Here is a 21,789-nt window from a genome sequence, read left to right as displayed (position 1 = left end):
GTAACAAGAAGTTTTCTTCTTATAATTGTTACAAGGTGCATTTCTCACGAAATCACCGAAATATTTACAAAGTGCATCACAGAAATAAAATATTTTCATCAGAAAGTTACCAATGCAATGTGGTAAAATGCAAGTAGGTTGGACTCAGCATCAAAGAAATATATGTGCACGCTTTAAACCACCATAGCAAAATTATTAATTGTGCATACCAATGTGTTTTAAAACATTTTTGAACCAATCCTCCTTTCCATCGCATTTCTATCGAAAGCATAAACAAAACCAGTCTACTCCGAAGCAACAAGTTGTAACATCAACCGAAGTAGTTAATGCCGTAGATCAAGATGCTTCTGTCTTTGACTCCAATGAAGAAGCAGTTCCTCCTAGCAGCAGTTCAACAAATAGCTTTGGAAATATTTTGATGGATATGAAATGCAAATATGTTTCTGAAGTTTGTTTGCAATTTTTGTTTGCGGAACTTTCCACCTTAATGCTAACAAATAGGTCAACATTATTGCGAAAATTAGGCAAATATTTGCTAAAACTTCTACAAGTATATCGGAAAACGAACACGAAATTATAGATATCTTTACCCAATCGAAGTTGGTGCAGGATTTACAAAATATAGTTTCAAAAAGGAAGAAAAATAATTTCTTCATAGAAAACACATATTACACTACACCGAAAGAAATTTACCTTGGCCGTGATAATTATCACAAAGTATGTTTATATCATTATATTCCAATTTTAGAAACTTTGAAATCTTTACTGAGTGACGTAGAAAATTTTAAAGCGTTCACCGAAGCAAAGAAGTCCAAACCTAATGTGTATTGTGACTATAATGACGGAGATATTTATCTAAATCAAACCTTCCTTACACCCGAAAAGCGCATTGAGCTACTGATTTTCCAAGATGCTTTCGAATTGTGCAATCCTTTAAGTTCATCAAAGCAGAAACATAAGCTTACTGGTTTTTATTTCATGCTTGGTAATATAGATGTCAGGTATAGATCAGTGATAAACAACATACAGTTCACGATTTTTATTTAGACCAATTTGAAACTATATGGTTTGCTGGGTAGAGCTTTTATGGTCGTTTTAAATAAGTGCACTTTGTTGTTTTTGTATTACTTTGACGCGTTTCGACGCTTACTGCGTCATCTTCAGAAAGCTGTTTTATTTGAAAACATATCAAATATATAAAAATTAACTACTTTTTCCAACAATAAACATGAAAATTCAATCTTGACAATTATTACTTAAATTGATTATTTAACTAATTGTAATATCACAGTATAAATAAAATAAAATAAATAAAAAATAAATAAATACAAACAAACATATTTACATATTATCAACTAGCACTGATTTGCGATTGTCTCTTCGCTCTTTGTACAACTGCGGTATAAATGTTGCTTATATTGTTGTACAGTGAACAAGTGTATTGTTGTAGTGTGAACAAGAAAATGAAATAGCCTTCCTAGACCTAAAAGTAATCCATAAAAATAGAAAATGTACAAAGAAATGGTACACGAAAACCATTGCATCGGGGAGAATAATTAATTACCATTCGAACCATCCTTGGAAGCAAAAGTTAAACACAGCGAAGAACCTAATTAAAAAATCAATATTGCTCACTGACCACGAGTTTATGCCAGAAAACAAACACAAGATTAAAAACATTTTGCACAAAAACAGCTATCCACATAAGCTTATTGATAAATTAATAGAAAATTTAACAAACAAAATTCGCGAAGATAAAAAGGAAACACAAAAATCAGAAGAAATTCACCAAAAATACATCGAAGTAACATTTATCCCGGGTTAAACGGACAATCAAAATCTGCATAAAGTTATGAAAATTAAAAATGTGAACTATGCACACAGGCCAAACTTCACTTTAAGAAATATTTTTACAAATTAAACAACGTAGAACAACGTAGTATGTCAAATAAAATGTTATGGCAAAGTGGGTGAAAAATGTGATCAATACTATATAGGCACAACAAAACGGCAACTGGGTATACGGTTAAATGAACACAGAACAGATGCGCAAAATAAGAAGATGACAACGGCTCTCTCACAGCACCTTACAAAGAGTAACCATATAGCGGATTTTGACCATGCACAAATATTAGACAGAGAAACAAGAGAAAAAACACGACTAACTTTAGAGAGCTTAAGAATACAACAAAAAATACACCAGGTGATGAATTTCAAAGATGACGCTAATAATATAAGCAACATTTATACCGCAGTTGTACAAAGAGCGAAGAGACAAAATCGCAAATCAGTGCTAGTTGATAACATATAAATATGTTTGTTTGTATTTATACTGTGATATTACAATTAGTTAAATAATCAATGTAAGTAATAATTGTCAGGATTGAAAAAGTAGTTAATTTTTATATATTTGATATATTTTCAAATAAAACAGCTTTCTGAGGATGACGCATTAAGCGTCGAAACGCGTCAAAGTAATACAAAAACAAGTAAGGAAGGCTAAGTTCGGGTGTAACCGAACATTACATACTCAGTTGAGAGCTGTGGAGACAAAGTAAGGGAAATCACCATGTTGTATAAGGAACCTAGGGTAACCCTGGAATGTGTTTGTATGACATGTGTATCAAATGGAAGGTATTAAAGAGTATTTTAAGAGGAAGTGGGCCGTAGATCTATAGATGGACGCCATTTAGGGATATCGCCATAAAAGTGGACCAGGCCTGACTGGAGAATTTGTTTGTACGATATGGGTATCAAATGAAATGTGTTAATGATAATTTTAAAAGGGAGTGGGCCTAAGTTCTATAGGTGGACGTCTTTTCGAGATATCGCCATAAAGGTGGAGCAGGGGTGACTATAGAATTTATTTTGTACGATATGGGTATCAAATGAAAGGTGTTAATGAGTATTTTAAGAAGACGTGGGCCTTAGTTCTATATGTGGACGCCTTTTCGAGATATCGCCATAAACGTGGACCAGGGGTGACTCTAGAATTTGTTTGTACTATATGGGTATCAAATGAAAGGTGTTAATGAGTATTTTAAAAGGGAGTGGGCCTAAGTTCTATAGGTGGACGCATTTCGGAATATCGTTATAAAAGTGGACCTGGGTTGACTCTAGAATGCGTTTGTACAATATGGGTGTCAAACGAAAAGTGTAATAAGTGTTTTAAAAGGGAGTGGGCCTTTGTTCTATGGGTGGACGCCTTTTCGGGATATCGCCATAAACGTGGACCAGGGGTGACTCTAGAATTCGTTTGTACAATATGGGTATCAAATGAAAGTTGCTAATGAGTATTTTAAAAGGGTGTGGGCCTTAGTTCTATAGGTGGACGCCTTTTCGAGATATCGCCATAAAGGTGGACCAGGGGTGACTCTAGAATTTGTTTGTACGATATGAGTATCAAATGAAAGGTGTTAATGAGTATTTTAAGAGGACGTGGGCCTTAGTTCTATATGTGGACGCCTTTTCGAGATATCGCCATAAACGTGGACCAGGGGTTACTCTAGAATTTGTTTGTACTATATGGGTATCAAATGAAAGGTGTTAATGAGTATTTTAAAAGGGAGTGGGCCTAAGTTCTATAGGTGGACGCATTTCGGAATATCGTTATAAAAGTGGACCTGGGTTGACTCCAGAATGCGTTTGTACAATATGGGTGTCAAACGAAAAGTGTAATAAGTGTTTTAAAAGGGAGTGGGCCTTTGTTCTATGGGTGGACGCCTTTTCGGGATATCGCCATAAACGTGGACCAGGGGTGACTCTAGAATTCGTTTGTACAATATGGGTATCAAATGAAAGTTGCTAATGAGTATTTTAAAAGGGTGTGGGCCTTAGTTCTATAGGTGGACGCCTTTTCGAGATATCGCCATAAACGTGGACCAGGGGTGACTCTAGAATTTGTTTGTACTATATGGGTATCAAATGAAAGGTGTTAATGAGTATTTTAAAAGGGAGTGGGCCTTAGTTCTATAGGTGGACGCATTTCGGAATATCGTTATAAAAGTGGACCTGGGTTGACTCTAGAATGCGTTTGTACAATATGGGTGTCAAACGAAAAGTGTAATAAGTGTTTTAAAAGGGAGTGGGTCTTAGTTCTATAGGTGGACGCCTTTTCGATATATATCCATAAAGGTAGACCAGGGGTGACTCTAGAATTTGTTTGTACGATATGGGTATCAAATGAAAGGTGTTAATGGGTATTTTAAAAGGGAGTGGGCCTTAGTTCTATAGGTGGATGCCCTTTCGAGATATCTCCATAAAGGTGGGCCAGGGGTGACTCTAGAATTTTTGTGTACGATATGGGTATCAAATGAAAGGTGTTAATGAGTATTTTAAAAGGGTGTGGGCCTTGGTTCTATAGGTGGACGCCTTTTCGAGATATCGCCATAAAGGTGGACCAGGGGTGACTCTAGAATTTGTTTGTACGATATGGGTATCAAATGAAAGGTGTTAATGAGTATTTTAAGAGGGAGTGGGCCTTAGTTCTATAGGTGGATGCCTTTTCGAGATATCGCCATAAAGGTGGGCCAGGGGTGACTCTAGAATTTTTTTGTACGATATGGATATCAACTGAAAGGTGTTAATGAGTATTTTAAAAAGGCGTGGGCCTTAGTTCTATAGGTGAACGCCTTTTCGAGATATCGACATGAAGGTGGACCAGAGGTGACTCTAGAATTTGTTTGTACGATATGGGTATCAAATGAAAGGTGTTAATGAGTATTTTAAAAAGGAGTGGGCATTAGTTCTATATGTGGACGCCTTTTCGAGATATCGCCATAAACGTGGACCAGGGGTGACTCTAGAATTTGTTTGTGCGATATGGGTATCAAATTAAAGTTTTTAAAAGGGAGTGGCCCTTAGTTGTATATGTGAAGGCGTTTTCGAGATATCTACCAAAATGTGAACCAGGGTTAGCCAGAACATCATCTGTCGGGTACCGCTAATTCATTTATATATGTAATACCACGTACAGTATTCCGTCCAAGATTCCAAGGGCTTTTGATTTCGCCCTGCAAAACTTTTTCATTTTCTTCTACTTAATATGGTAGGTGTCACACCCATTTTACCAAGTTTTTTTCTAAAGTTATATTTTGCGTCAACAGACCAATACAATTACCATGTTTCATTCCTTTTTTCGTATTTGGTATATAATTATGGCATTTTTTTCTTTTTTCGTAATTTTCGATATCGAAAAAGTGGGCGTCGTCATAGTCGAATTTCGGCCATTTTTTACACAAATACAAAGTGAGTTCAGATAAGTACGTGAACTGAGTTTAGTAAAGATATATCGATTTTTGCTCAAGTTGTCGTGTTAACGGCCGAGCGGAAGGACAGACGGTCGACTGTGTATAACCGTGGCTTCAACCGATTCACAAGGATTGGTTAATTTTTGTTCGACTTATGGCATTAAAAGCATCCTAGACAAATTAAATGAAAAAGGGCGGAGCCACGCCCATTTTGAAATTTTGTTTTATTTTTGTATTTTGTTGCACCATATTATTACTGGAGTTGAATGTTGGCATAATTTACTTATATGCTGTAAAGACTTTTTTTTTTAAATTTGAATTTAAAAAATTTTTTTTTAAAAAGTGGGCGTGGTCGTTATCGGATTTTGCTTATTTTTATTAAGCAGACATAAAAGTAATAAGAGTAACGTTCCTGCCAAATTTCATCATGATATCTTCAACGACTGCCAAATTACAGCTTGCAAAACTTCTAAATTACCGTCATTTAAAAGTGGGCGGTGCCACGCCCATTGTCCAAAATTTTACTAGTTTTCTATTCTGCGTCCTAAGCTCAACTCACCTACCAAGTTTCATCGCTTAATGCGTATTTGGTAATGAATTATCGCACTTTTTCGATTTTTCCAAATTTTCGATATCGAAAGAGTGGGCGTGGTTAATGTCCGATATCGTTCATTTTAAATAGCGATCTGAGATGAGTGCCCAGGAACCTACATACCAAATTTCATCAAGATACCTCAAAAATTTACTCAAGTTATCGTGTTAACGGACAGACGGACGGGCGGACGGACGGACGGACGAACGGACATGGCTCAATCGATTTTTTTTCGATACTGATGATTTTGATATATGGAAGTCCATATCTATCTCGATTCCTTTATACCTGTACAACCAACCGTTATGCAATCAAAGTTAGTATACTCTGTGAGCTCTGCTCAACTGAGTATAACAACAAAGGGAACTTATTTAAAACGACCATAAAAGCTCTACCCAGCAAAACATACCGTTTATTTATTGTGTAAGGAATCCTATGTGAAAATGTTTGGATTTGAAAATGTTCTAAAGCCTTTATTGAATGACCTAAAAATTTTAGAATCAGAGGGAGTAATTATTTTGGATAGTAACATAGATTTGAAAGAAAATTCCTTGGTACAGTATTTTCTATTGGTGATAACCTGGGTTCGCATCAAATAGGAGGATTTAACGAAAGCTTTAGCTTTGCAACATATATTTGTCGGAATTGCTGCTTCGAGCGAAAGAGCTTACACATCAAAGATATATAAATTCGTACTCTGAGAAACAATAGCAATTATAATGAACTGATTTCGACAGAAAATTTCAATAGAGGATTTGCAAAAAACAGTTATTTTAATATACTTCAGTACTTCCATGTTTGTAACCCAGGACTTCTCCTTGTATTGCCCACGATTTATTTGAAGGAATAGTCCCATATGACTAGGTGGATATTTTAAAAAAGTTATCCAATAAATACAACTTCACCATCGACCACATAAATATTTACTTAGCGGACTTAAGAAAGAAATTCTTTTTACGTTTATCATTTCCGAAAATAAATGTTAAAATGAAGAAACTCACAGGCAATGCGGATGAAGTTCGTCACATATTATTTTTGATGCCTCCTGTATTGATGAAGCTAGTTTCCAATTACGAGGACCCATTATATTTGCTTTTTACAACCATGGTAAATTTGTGTCGTTTAATCTGTGCGCATGAAATTACTTCCCCTTAAATAGAGTTACTGAGCTTTTATATATGTACATGTTTTTTTTTTTTTTGAATACAGAGCTGAGTGCTTTCCTGATCTTAATCTTAGGCATAAACACCACTATCTTAAACATTATCCAGATTTAATCAAGCAATTTGGCCCCCTAAAAAACCTTCCTTCTCTGTATTTTGAGCAAAAGCACCAATATTTTAAGAACATACCTAGAAAATGTAAAAACTTCAAAAACATTACCTATACTTTGGCAAAAAGACATCAATGCATGCAATCTAATTTTTATGGGCATAGGTTAATGAAAAATGTTATAGGTAAAACCGCATTAGAACTGGAAAAGAATATGTTTAATATTGAAATTCCAAATGATTTTATATTTGTAACAAAAAAGTTATCTTTACTTGGAACCATTAATAAAGAAAATGATGCTATAATATATTTAATTGATGAAGAATGTAATGTGAATGTTCTTATTATTAACACTTTATTTATAAATAAGAATTATGAAAGTTTTATTTGTTACAGTGAAGTAGTTAAAATGTGGTTCAAACCACAGTAAGCTTGTACGAATCATTTGATACAAAACCTAATAATTTTTCCACTGTCAATAATAATCAGATTTTACTTCTAAAACTTATAAAGCTAAGCAAGTTTAATTCCAAGCAATATTTTGCGTCATTTTCCTCAATTGCGGATCACATATAACCATTTTTTCCCAAGTATAAACATTGGCATTTATATTCTTTATTGTGAGATAGGGTAAGTTCCAAAATATACAACTACGTTGCTGTAAACTAATATGAAAGTTTCCTTAAATTTTCAACTAGTTAGTATTTGTTATGTTTTTTATTTTCAACTTATTTTTAATTAATAATAAATTTAATTAAGACATATAGCTCGTAATAGAAATACTATTTCGAAATACGTATGTAAGTTGTGGAGCGCCGATAGATCGCAGAAAAAAACCCTCATGTGTCAAGCATCTATTGCTCATATTATTGAGAAAGGTATCAATACGGCAATACTTTGACAAAATCTTTAACAAAATAATTTAAGCAAAAAACATATTTTTTTTTAACATTTCATTTAGCTAAAGGCTATTCCCTTTTTGGACCTAAGCTCGTTTTGGAGTGTAATGGAAAGTATTGGATTCCACCCAGTAGTTTCGACAGCACGACCGTGCAGCAAAATTTACTAGTCAACCAAGAAGCTTTTTCAAGCGATGTTTCATACCTTACACTTGATTCCGACTCTGGCTCTACAAATTTCAAGATGTTACCACACTCATCACCCCAAGAACAGCCATCAAATGACGCCTATCTACAAAATAGGAATGTCTAGAAATTCCGTGTTGTACAAATGGCGATAAAAATATGCCTTCATAGCGCCCAGCTAAAGGTGATACTATTCCTCATTTGACTAAGAAGGCACAACCCACACAGCATTTAGATGATACATTTTTGAACTTTCCTTCATATCAATACAATTTGACTACTCCTTGCGAATAAATACTGAGTTTTCATACAGTTGAACAAAATAAATAATAAAATAAGATTACTTTTAATGATCAAAAACTGAAAATCATTTTTCGATCACTTTTTGAAATAATTTTCGAATAACTTTGATGAATAAATTTTAAGATTTTATAAAATTAACATAGAGAATAATAAAACTTTTTTGCTTTTGATGATCAATAACTGAGAACAATTTTTAAGTCACAATTTGGAATCATTTTTGAATTTAATTTCTTTAACTTCGGTGATCAAAAATTTAAAATCACTTTTCAATCAACTTTCTTAATATTTGCAGACTACCTTTCTTGAATAAATGATGAATTTTTTACTTGTTAAAACTATACTTCTCATTGAAAATTTGATTTTTCTTCATTAGCTCACAATTTTTCAATCATAAAATCCAAAAAAATTACAAATATACAACACATATTCAAGACTAAAAGTAATATAAGTGCTGCTGCTAACCTAATACTATGTTCAAACAGATAAATAAATTAAGGAAATTTCGATTTGAATTGAGTGCTGTTCATACAACTCGATTTAGCTTACACAATAGTAATTTGATAGCTGGTTGGCTCATCTCTACAGCAAGAGCATACCTTTGTTCAGACTGTCAAAATGTGCGTGTTGGTATTAGGCGAATGAAATGGAATGAAAACATAAAACTTTGAAATTTTTGTGTGTTGTAAGAAAATGTGTTCAATGTTTTGGTTTCATTTTGAGTTTGCCATCTTCTTTTGGCAATTCCTACTTCAGTGAAATGAAAGACATAAAATCAGCTGATGAGATGAGCCAACCATATAGTTCAGCCATGCGTAAGTGACGTTTAACTATACTCAATAAACACACTTTACAATGTTGCATTTGCAGTTTGAAACAATTTACTACGCAATTTTTTTTAAATTGGCAATTTATTATTACAATTTATTATATGACAAATTGCGTAACAAATTGCCCAAATAGTATAAATTGCCAATTTGGTGTGTGTTTGAACCTAGTATAAGATGTCTTCTAGCATTTCTCTAGATGCGGCTTCCCAGAAGACATACTGGATGGAACCGATGTACGGAGGTTGTAAGCTGTTTAACCGCTGGACCCGGCTTCAACATCCTCCATGAGCTATGATTGTCGAAAACATCTAGTCATATTTAAAGAATGATACGAGACATAGTAAAATCGTGATTTTTAAAGTGACATCGTTACCATGATCTAAGATGATGATCATAGATTATGTTGGATGTTGTAGTCGTGTGTGTGTACAACGGTCAAATTAATTACTACCTGCGGTTCAAAAAGCTTACTTCCGAGCTTCCAGATGCTTTCACCCCCTGATGAAATATGGTCTTTATATAGTATTTAGTTATGTATTAAATATGATGGAAAAATGAATCACAATCTTATTCACAAATGATTCCAAACCATCATATAATATGATTGAAAATTGTTCTTAAATGTGATCAAAAAATGATTGTGAAAAGTAATCAAATGTTATTCCAAAAGAAGTAAAGTACAATCTTCCAGTAATATCTAGTATGATAAAAAGATGAATAAAAAGTGTTTCGAAATATGAATCATAAATGATTATTCAAGAATAATCACATTTATGGTACATTTTTCTCCCGACGATACGTTAATTTTCGAACAGAAAATGCTTTTAAATTTGAACGTTTTTAATCATCTTGGAGTATGATATTTGAATATTTTTTTATCAAAATTTTCAAAAAATGCTGGCTGGGAAAAGGCTCTTTGTGATTCGTTTAACGATTTTGAAATACCTTGGAATAAAATGTCTACGGAAATAAAAAAATTACTGGAAGAGAAAAAAAAAAATTAGGAAAATTGCTGAAGCTGTTTTGTAACACCATTGTAAATGAATTACTGCAAAAATCTGTATACATTCCTATGAGCGTTTACAGAAGCATCGCCCAAATGGCCGCTCATAAATACCACGAATCATTTGTTGAAAGAGATGGCCAAAAAAATATTATATCACGCATTCCTGTTTCGTTAATCACAACAATGAGAAACCGTAATAATTTTTTGAACTCTTCAGCAAAACAAGGATCTTCTACCACAAATATGCCACTAAAGTTGAGAAAAACCATCCAATGTTCCGTAATTGCATTAACTGGCAACCAAACTCATCCGAAGATGAAGACGATGTTACATCGAAGAGGCAATTTGTAATATCGATGCACCAAAATAAATCCTTACAGCAGTCAGAAGAGGAAATTGTTCTCCAATACATGGCTGATTGCTTTGCTCCACAAAGGCAGTTTTTTTTAACAATGTGCACCATATTGCAACCCCCAAAGAATTTCTTCAAAACTGGCTTATGATATTTCACAAAAAATGCCTACTTCAACATTTTGAGAAAATAATGGAATTGGAAGTATCAATATTTAAGTTTCACTTTAGAGCATCTGAAGCTAAATTGAAAGCTAATTCTAAACATTTCAAGGAAAACCACGAGCTATTATTTTCAAAGTTTGAGGTGTGGTTTATATGTAAAAAGGTAGACTTATTTTTATTAATTGGTTAAATAAATTTCAGTTTGGAACAACACTTGAGGATATAAAGAGGAGCAACAGTATCTTAACTGCATGGATTTCAATATGCTGTAAGTTTTTCTTAACAATAATTGGAAGATATATATTTTTCGTCTTTATAACAATTTTTAAAATTTGTTAGATGCATCTCTTGAATCAGAGCCAATATATGGCTGGAAGGCGAAATCACGGCTATAGACATTACGTATGATATCGTAGACTTAAGTTTATGCCTCCTTTGTCATTACTATATATTTAATAAAGAATATCCAAAAGATATTTCGCAAACATGCGAATTTTTAATGAGATTTTTTTTAAGTTTTACCCGTCACAAGTAAGAGGCAAAAAGAAACATATTAATAATTTAAGAAAAATAAACACGCTTATTTCACACATTGAAAACACTTCATAAATATTATATTTTATTTTATATTGCTGTTTGTTACATGGTAATAAGAATTTTACACATATGTACATTTAAAAATTATAAACAGTGGTCTCAGTATTTATTCGTGCAGAGATTTTTTACGTTTTCTCAAAGTTTAGCTTAATTATTTTAAGCTTTTAAAATGTTTGGCCTTCCATAAAATTGTTGTTATATGAAAGATATTGCTTAAGTTGCCAGTAAAAATATCAAAAACCACCAAAATCTTTGTCACAAAGAAAAATTATTAAAGTTTCAGTAAAAACGTGATAATTTAAAAAATTTCGTACGAATACATATTGTGACCACTGTATTACTACTTCACATGAATTTATATTTAAACTATTAATACACATGTATATGATTTAAACTGCCGCATGTACATATTAAGAAGGAAGTGTTGAATTTTTTTTGACTTATGAAAAAAATAAATTAATTATTTTCCACCAATTAAAACACAAGTCTTTGAATTAAACTTTTTTGGTAGCACAAAAAAAAAAAGAGAGACAGAGAGAGAGAGCAAAAAGCGCTGCAAATCTAAACAGTTTTGTGTGTAATAAGCTACGCAGTTGGTTGCTTAGTAGAGCGGGTCGATTTAAAAATCGCTCATTGCTCTGTAAAAATCGTATTCCAGGGATCAAAATAAGAAACTTTGCCGAAACAACCATACCTCTACATATGTTCTGACTAAATAAATTTCTAAAGAGAAAAATAAACTCCATGAGAAAAAACGTAGGCATTTCAAAGTGGAATTTTTCAAAATTTGCCCCTACGACCCAAGGGGGGGGGGGGGGGGCATCAGAATTCCTTCGGCAAAGTTTCTTATTTTGATCCCTAGAATATGATTTTCACAGAGCAAAGGGGGGTCTTCTTTTTTGCCTCCCCACAAATCGACCCGGCCTATTGCTTAGCCATTCAACAAAAATCTGCTTAAGTTAGCGTGCTTAAATTTAGACATATAGAGTTGGTAACCTGTTGCCTACTATTATCGCTGTAAAAACAGCCAACAAAGTTTAGAGTGTACGTTTACGTCATATATTATTGAGGTAAGTGATTCATGGTCATATCTATTTCATGCAGACCACAAAAAACGTGAAACTTTGCATCCTCACACAAAGTACCTACCTATTTTTATACTCAGCTGAGCAGAGCTCACGGTATTCCGTAACGGCATAAACTAATCGAGATAGATATAGACTTCTATATATCAAAATGATCTAGACGAAAAAAGAAATTCATTTAGCCATGTCCGTCCGTCCGTATGTCCGTTAACACGATAACTTTAGTAAATTTTGAGATATCTTGATGAAATTTGGTATGTAGGTTCCTGGGCACTCATACCAGATCGCTATTTAAAATGAACGAAATCGGACTATAACCACGCCCACTTTTTCGATATCGAAAATTTCGAAAAGCCGAAAAAGTGCGATAATTCATTACCAAAGACGAATAAAGCATTGCAACTTGGTAGGTGGTTTGATCTTATGACGCAGAATAAAAAATTTGTGAAACTGAAGTTGCTGAAGTTTTGCAAGCTGTAATTTGGCAGTCGTTGAAGATAACATGACGAAATTTGGCAGGAACATTACTCCTATTACTATATGTGCGCTATATATGATGACGAACACGCCCACTTTTCAAAAACGTCCTGTTCTTACATGTTCTTAAATAACTAATCACCTATAATACTTTTTATTTAACTCTCTTCGTTTCCGCTTTTTTTAGGCTTCTTAAAATGGGCTACATAGATTTCAGCCGTACTAATAATTATGCCCCAATGTAGACAAAGGAGACCAATTGTAGACCGATCCCTTTAGGGATTAGTCGCACTATTTTCAGTGCAAAAATATATACATATACATATAAATATGTTGCATATATTAAAAAACACACCTTTTCTATATCGCTAAAATGAAGCTATCAGAGATATGTAAAACATGAATATATTTGAAATAGGAGCAGCTGGGAGCTTTTCCTCTATAATCATCAATAAATACAACCCCGCTTGCTGTTTTTGTCGACATTTTAGTACAACGTATTATCGCTTCCGGTGATTAGAACTTGGCAAAAGTTTTTATTGTCCATTCAATTTTGTTATTTGTCTTCAATCCTGGGACTACTCGCCCCGTATTTGGAATGTAGACGTTGTTACACAATTCTTCAGCATCATCTCCTGATGGAAAGTGTAAGCTGAGTATCTACTTTGTGACCATTTCTCGCCTTTCTTTTTTATCATTCCATGGACTGTATCTTCTACCTTAGATAGACCTTTCCTCAGTCTTGCCATTTTTCCGGATCATTCTATATCCGCACAGACATTTTTGCATTAAGCCCTCTTTGATCTGCTGATTTCACACACATGATTTTATTGGGGTTAGCCCAATTTGTAAAAACATATAAATAAGTATATCTAAGTTGCGATAGCCTCCCAAGAGATTTTATGCCGAGCTCCTCTCCCAATTTACGTCGTGCTCCTTTTAATTTTTCCTACAAATTGGCGCCACGGGACCTACTCGACTATCACGGAGTAGCTTTTCATGTCAGAAATACACTCGAATACACCCCAGCCAAATCACTGCCGAGGGACAACCCCGCTTTGAAAAACTTTCTTCTAATTGAAGAAACTTGTTTCTAAATTTTGAAGTTACTTTGCCTGGGGCGTGAACCCATGATCTTCGGCGTGGTAGGCGAAGCACGCTACCACCACACCACGGCGGCCGCTTATATATATGCTTGTTATATTTAGGTGAGAAGACTTAAGATTTGGCAAAAGTATTTGTCATTTTAAATAGCTCGAATTATTTCAAATTGTTCAAGTATCTGTCAGACTATTTAAAGTTTTACTGACTTAATTGGCGATTACCCGTTTAAGCGGTTACGGCCGTACAAAAAGGCGCGTCAGTCGCTTCTTCGCTATGTCAACTGGCGTCAATTGGTCACACCAAGGGAGTTTATTCCAGTTTGGAGTAAGCAGAACTTACGGTGCGGGTGTTCAAGCCGATGATATCAATGTCATCAGCATACGCCAGTAATTGCACGCTTTTTAATTATAAAGAAATAAAATAACTACAAACTTCCTGTATTAGAAAGCATTCCGTCCAGAAGATTTTATAATAAAAAGTACTGTAAATTGGTAATGTGAAAATTCTTACTACGAAAATATTTTCTAATATATTGTAGTACTCTTTCCAGCACTCCTCGGTTTCCTCTATTTTCTTCACAATGGCGGCTTTGCTTTTCTCTTGAATTTTATCAGGGGGCAAACTCTGTTGTACACAGTTGTCAGCGCTTTTGATAAGAGTTGTTGCACTCCTCCACTCCTCTACGGTGATAACCTCTTTGGGAGGCCCAGTATTCCTGCTAAATATTTTCGAAATTTGTACCAGTTCGTTCTGTGTTCCTAAACATTTTCCTTTTCTATACCCTCTTTAGGGGATACTTAAACTAATACTGCGCACACGCAAGGCATTTTTGACGCTAATTTCATGGTCTGGGGGTCCGTTTCCATCTCCTCTGCTTATTACGTCTTATAAAAATAACCTTTAAGGGTCGCAACATCGTTGAAGACTACGGACTCAATCAGTCTATGTGAGGTCCTCATGGACCGGCCAGTTCAACCTCGCAACATCGTTCAGCTGTGTGTCCACTACCAGCACCGCAGCCTCTACGCCTATATCCTTGTGATTTTCCGCTATTTTCAGGTTCTGGAGGTTCCACCTCCCCTGCTTTTCGCGTATTGGGATTATTGTCCTTAGAACACCAGTTTCTAAGGCTCAAGTACATATTGCCAGCGCCCCAGGACATTCTCCCCAGCTGTGAATGTAACACGTCATCCGACTTCTTATTAATATGGAGGATGTTGTTCTTTAATACATAAGTGGGCGGGCCCACCACCGATTTCGTTCACGCTTTTCCAGACTCAGTCCTTAAGACAAGGTAATCAGTTTACCAAGTCTTATGATGACAACGTTAACCGATTTTGAATTGTTACCAATAATATTTTAAAAATGAATTTCGTCAAAAGTAGTCGGAACAGCGCCCATTTTTGATTTCAAAATAAAAAATTTAAATAAGAGGTTAATATTTTAAACTACACATGATATTTGGTTATTGAAGCTACATTCCTCTTGAATAATAACGGTTTTATATATCCGAATCCAAGTGTTCTTTTCCCAGTCCATAAGAAAAGGTATTTTTCAAGCTGCGCCAACTATTGTCGAATCAGCCTTCTTAATATAGCATATAAAGTTATGTGTATTGTGTTAAGTGTATTGGCGAAAGATTGAAGCCCACCGTGAATCGGTGAATTGGACCTTCTCAGTGCGGCTTCAAACCTGGTAAATGTAGCTTCGACCAGATTTTCACAATACGCCAAATCTTCGAAAAAACCCGCGAAAAAAGAAACGACACACATCACCTCTTCGTCGATTTTAAAGCAGCCTTCGACAGCACGAAAAGGAGCTGCCTATATGCTGCCTATCCGCAAAACTTCCGCGGCTGTGCAAAATGACGTTGAGCAACACCATCAGCTCAGTCACTAAACGAGGTTTCAGACAGGGTGACCCCCTATCGTACGATATCTTTAATGTGATGCTAGAGAAAATTATAATGGTTATGTTCTGCATTAACCACAATATTCTATAAGAGGGAAGATAGGTTTGATGGTTAATAAGGACAAAACGAAGTACCTGCTGCCATCGAGCAAACGTGCATATACGCCTTCACAACCACGCTACTGTTGGCAGCCATAATTTCGAAATAGTAAAAGACTTCATTTATTTGGGAACCAGCATTAACACTAACAGCAACATCAGCTGTGAAACCCAGCGAATTGCCAATAAATACTACTTTTGACTAGGTACGCAATTGAAAAGTAAAGTCCTCTCTCGGCAAACGAAAATCATGCTCTAGAAGTCACTTATTGCACTCGTCCTGCTATATGGTGCAGAAGCGTGAACCATGACAACATCAGATGAAGCGGCTCGGGGAGTGCTCGAGAGAAACGTTCTTCGGAAGATTTATGAATCTCTACGCGTTGGCGAAGGCAAGTACCGAAGAAGATTTAATGATGAGCTGTGCGAGCTTTATGCAGACATCAACATAGTCCAGCGAATTTAAACGCAGAGGCTACGTTGGCTAAGCCATGTTATGCGTATGAAAGATGGCGCACTGTCTAAGAAAGTATTTTTATCGGAACCCGCCTAAGGAAGCAGAGCACTATGCTGATAGGACCAGGTGGAAAACGATTTAAGCTCCCTTGTTGCGACCAATTGGCACCAGTTGTCAGAGCGAAGAAGCGACTGGAGGGCCTTGTTGGACGGCCATATCCGATTAAACGGTTAATCGCCAATTAAGTATGTAAGTAAGTAAATAGTGTTAGGTGATGGATTTCAAGAAACCAATGATATTAAGGTCAAGCTGTTGCTGTTGCTTTCTCATTTTTCCTTCCAAAAACTTTGAGAAGCTTCGCTTGGCAGCAATATACTCGAAGGCTTTCCAAAGCACAGTCCAAGAGGGACCCCGCTTTATAAATGTGTTCTAAAGCATTTTGATGTTGCTTGTCTCGTCTTTTGAGTCGGAGATATTTAGCCAATTATGCCAGCACACTTACGAGTTATGAGTTAGTTGAGAATCGTGCTATTATTTAAAAGGGGAGAGGACAAAAACTTATATCTCATTTAAAGCCTTATATTAAAATAAGTACCTTTAACATCCGCATCTCCTTGCGACATTGTTTCAACACCTTGAACTCCGGTATATTAACTTCAAATAAACTGCCCGACTGCTGAATATCACGCATCTCACATTCTAATCGAAAGATGTCATCGTTTAAGCGATCAATTAGAATATACGGCTGGTAACAATTGAATCGAAAAAACGTATAGTGCTTAAAAATATCTCGAAATAGGTGTGTATGAGCCTCAAATTCTGCTATTTTGTTACGAATTCGCACCACTTCAGTAGCCTGCAATGGAGATACTTGTTGTTTTACAGTACTAGCAATCTTCTTCGTGTTGACCCATTGCTCAGGCAGTTCTTGCAGCAGCACATTTACTTCTTCTGGTATATCCATGTCGAAGTATTTTAATAGTTGTATGGTCTCTTGCACGGGTTCAAACATAGTGTCCGTTTTATTAGAGCGCTCCTTAACTTGCATCAAATACGCCATAATGCTCACAAGACCATCGTAATCACCTTCCTTAACAGTTTGTAGTAGGCCCTCATCCGCTTTACGTATAAATCTACTCAAGTCCATAAGATTATTTGTAACTGTGTTTACAAGATGCTCTTTAAACATATTTCCCCATTTGCAAACTGTATTCAATAGTGCCTGCCTGAACGGACGCACATCAACTTGAAACCATGAACTGAAAATCTGGAATGGTGGAATATCTTCGATTTCATTAAATAATGATTCATAATTATCTATTTGTTCGCGAAATGCCTCAATAGAAGGTGCACATGGTTGCGGTGCGTTTGGTTCTTTCGTTAAAACCAAATCGATCTCGTCTGGATCCAAAATACGTCCGTACTCTAGAAAATAATCCATACACTCCTGACGATCGTACAACCAGAGATAGGAATAGCGTTCAAATTGACGGCTAAATAGTGACGCTTCTTCCATAACCCGATCAACGCCATTCAAAATCTCCCGACGCACATCCATGATATCTTTATTATCTTTAACCATATCCCCATAATTATGCTTTTCATTCAACTTTAATCGCTTTACCAAAGTTGCCATTTTCATAATGTCCCTCATTAGCTCGATCAATATATTATTGAAACCCAACTGATCTTCAGGATCAAGTGATGGTATAAATACCAAATTTGGCTCCACTAGCTCCAAACGCGATTCAAAAAGAGGTGCGCAGTTATTTTCCGGATCCATATTTTCTGCTAAATATCCAACACTTATACCAACAGTTTTCAAAATATTTTCATATACAATATTATCAACAAAATCAACGTAGTTCAACCAAATCGCATCCTCTTGCCGATTTGCCATTTTAAATTGAATCTTATTGTCTTCAAGAAGTTTATGAATTTCAACGGACGCAGCTTGTATTTCAGCATATCGCTTATCTGTACGATCTGGACGTTCATCAATACAAAGTACTGTGTCTTTCTTAAGGTCTTTACGTTCGAAAAGAGGCTGCTTAGCCCAAATTGACATAAGCTGATTAATCTGCTTTAGATTACTTTGTGTATGATTCATACGATCTTTTAACGCTGCAACAGGTATACGAAGGTCATCTAAATATGTAGCTATATCTGTAATAAAGAGAGGAGAGAAATATAAATCTTGTAGCTAGACTGGGGTAGTTCTGGAAGTAATTAGTGCATTGAACTAGATCTTAAATGACCTCCTTGTGGTTCATATTTTGTTTGGTTTTGTTATTTTCCGGTGAATACCATTTTTCCTTTATATGAAGATTAAAATAAATAAATCCTTATCCCTTTCCCAATCCTAATCCCACTCCCCCACCTTTCATATTTTGTTTAGTTTTGTTATTTTCCGGTGAATACCATTTTTCCTTTACATGAAGATTAAAACAAATAAATCCTTATCCCTTTCCCAATCCTAATCCCACTCCCCCACCTTTCCGACCTCAAGTTTCTCATATTTAGAATCCAACTCCTTACCTCAAGTTTTTTTAGAATCAATATACCAAAATTGAGTACCTACCTCAAATAATTGCGGATACAAGGCGAATTAAAATTGTTTGTACTGGGAAGCGGGGCACCACCACTTTTTTTAAAATTCGGCTTTACATTTACTCAAATATTAATAGCACAGACCGTCAGGCTTCGGGCCGATAAAGCTGAATACCGAATCAAATTTGTCATTTTGGTACCTGTTTTCCAGATATTCTTACACAAAAGTACGAAAATTACCTTTTACGTCTGCAATCAGTTCGTAATTTTTCCACAATAACTAATTTTCAATAAAAATCGACCATTTGAAAATGTAAAAATTTCCATCTCAAAAGCTTTTTAATTTGTCTTGATACTTTTTTCTGATATACCTACATATCTTTATGTAGATCAGGGATGCACCTTAACGTCAAGCTAATCGTTTATCAAAAATTTTCCACCGTTTCCGTTGAAACACTTCGAAATATTATCGATAAAGAAATTATAAAGATAAATTGTATCTCGTTTTTAACCGAAACGAAAAGCTTTCGTTAACGTTAAAAACGTTAACAAAAACGTGATACTTTATGTTTGAATTGTGCTGGCAATGCTATAGCCATGGTGATAACAGCGAGCGGACATACACACAAACTCCATGTAATTTGTTTGTGTAATTCGTTGGTGGTAATGTCAAAAATACTCTGAGAAATATTCGTACTGCCAAAATACATGAGAAAAGTTGCAATCAGCTTGGCTAATGCTTTCACCTGTAATGACTCCGCCATCAATCAGCTTTGCCAGCATAGTTTGAAATTAATAATCAACATAAACGATTTGATTTCGTTTTGATATGGCAGAAAACGAAACAAAATCATTTCGTTAATTTAACGTTATTAACGTTAACAAACGAAACGAAATGACTTTGTTTCGTTTATTAACGTTAATTATCGTAACGTAATGATATCGGTTCGTTGGTTAAGCCATAGTGTACAAGTACAAGTGTGTTGACTTCTTTCTGACAGGCACTCGCTTAAGTAAGCATAACGGCAAAATCTGGGTTGCCATTGTTGTTTCGGTTGAAAACGGTCAATTAGGGTTCTGTGCAGAGACGTAAAAGATTGAAACAGGGTTTATGTAGTCACAATAATGTTGCTCCTGTACCACAGCATTTTAATTTTATATCATGGCGAAAAGTGTTCAGTTCAGAGTTATAGATCTTCATTAAATGCTTAATTTATTACGGAGGGTTACTCCTTTAAGTGTAAAAAGCAGAGAAAACGTAGAGTTTTTCAAATTATTGTGAAAAACTTTTTAATTTGAATTTCTGTACCCAATTTCACTATATTTATGTAACACAAGAATCTGGAGGTCAATTCCTTAACTATGAAAAACTGAAAAATGTACACTTATTGAAAACTCATTGGCATACATAATTTACACTTTGAATTTAGTTGTGTTTTTATGCACAAAATTTTGAAACTAAAAACAAAATTCTCATTTGTCAGAAAAAATAAAGAAAAAACGGCCTAATGTCAAAAAACCCTATCGAAATACAAACTGGCTTGTTTGTTTTTAATGAACTACGTTGTATTTTTCTTGTATTTCGTTAGTTTTTTTAAAAATATAGTTCACACAATTACACCAGTACTGAAACCTTATTGGCTCCCTCGACAAAAATTATAAGAGAAAATACAAGAAAAATGCATAGAAAATAAAGTAATGTCATATAGGAGTTTAATTTGTTTGCACTTACAGCACCATTTTATTTGCAGAAGACTTTCACAGCTACATAAATTAAGGCGGATTTACACAGACGCTTTGGTTGTGTTGCATTCATTAATTCATCTGTCTGGCGAAGTATCGAACAATTTCCATAAATGCTTTGGTTGCGTGCCTACGCTTTGACAACGCCATACGAAAAACATTGAAACGCCGTACGTTATCTTTGCTTTGATGTGACCAAAGCGTTTATATAATTTTGCCCTTATGCATTTATGTAAACAGCCTTAGAAGTGAAATTTTTCCATGTTACACCTGTGGCGCTTTATATTTTGACTCTAATTTAAATAAATTTTGCTTTCCGTATGTTTCCGCATTGTTGCAGGCTACAAATCTTCTAGTATTCTTATTTCCGCGGAAACATTTGCATCTATTTCATCTGTAAATACTGCAAAGTTTTATTAAACTATCAAATGCAACTCAGCTTGAAGTACTCTTACGTACCAAAAATGCAACTCTAGACCTGAGATTTGCATCAGGTGAGCAACGCTGTTTTAGTTTTGACATTTACCGCTTAGTTGACACACTTGTATAGGTACACTATGGGTTAAGCATGCCTGATGTAGATACATAGATATACGTTTATGTACTCTACGTCCTTGCGCGCTGCGAACAAAAGTAATAAGTGTGGCGCACTTTCAAGAGACTTTCTAATATTGGGTTTGGAGTTGTGAAGCAGACAGATTAGTCTATCAGTTGCGGAGCCACGGGGGGGAACAGGCAGATATCAATTCTACACTCAAATAGACTTTTTTCCAAAATCGGGATGATTTTCCCCATGGGAAATTCTTCTCAAAACAACAAAATGTTTCTAAAAACAAAAGAAAAACCTATCTAATATGCATGGAAATTTTTTTCATTATTGTAAAAAATCATATAATAAATTTAGGAACATTTTTTT

At 35.0% G+C, this 21,789-nt stretch overlaps 1 protein-coding gene across 1 annotated transcript in view; it reads right to left on the bottom strand.

Moving 5' to 3' along the window:
• The window catches only part of Dhc93AB (Dynein heavy chain at 93AB), a 2,991,564-nt gene that overhangs the window by 2,007,492 nt on the left and 962,283 nt on the right, over positions 1 to 21,789 (bottom strand). Inside the window, exon 9 of the mRNA XM_067759821.1 lies at positions 17,176 to 18,746. Coding sequence (XP_067615922.1) covers positions 17,176 to 18,746 — 1,571 coding nt within the window. The remainder of the gene's footprint in view (positions 1 to 17,175; positions 18,747 to 21,789) is intronic.

The sequence above is a fragment of the Eurosta solidaginis genome, chromosome 1 (assembly GCF_040869045.1).
Source record: "Eurosta solidaginis isolate ZX-2024a chromosome 1, ASM4086904v1, whole genome shotgun sequence".
Taxonomy (NCBI): Eukaryota; Metazoa; Arthropoda; class Insecta; order Diptera; family Tephritidae; genus Eurosta; species Eurosta solidaginis.
Note: the sequence above shows the minus strand (reverse complement) of the source record. Positions and strands in the feature narration are given on the sequence as shown.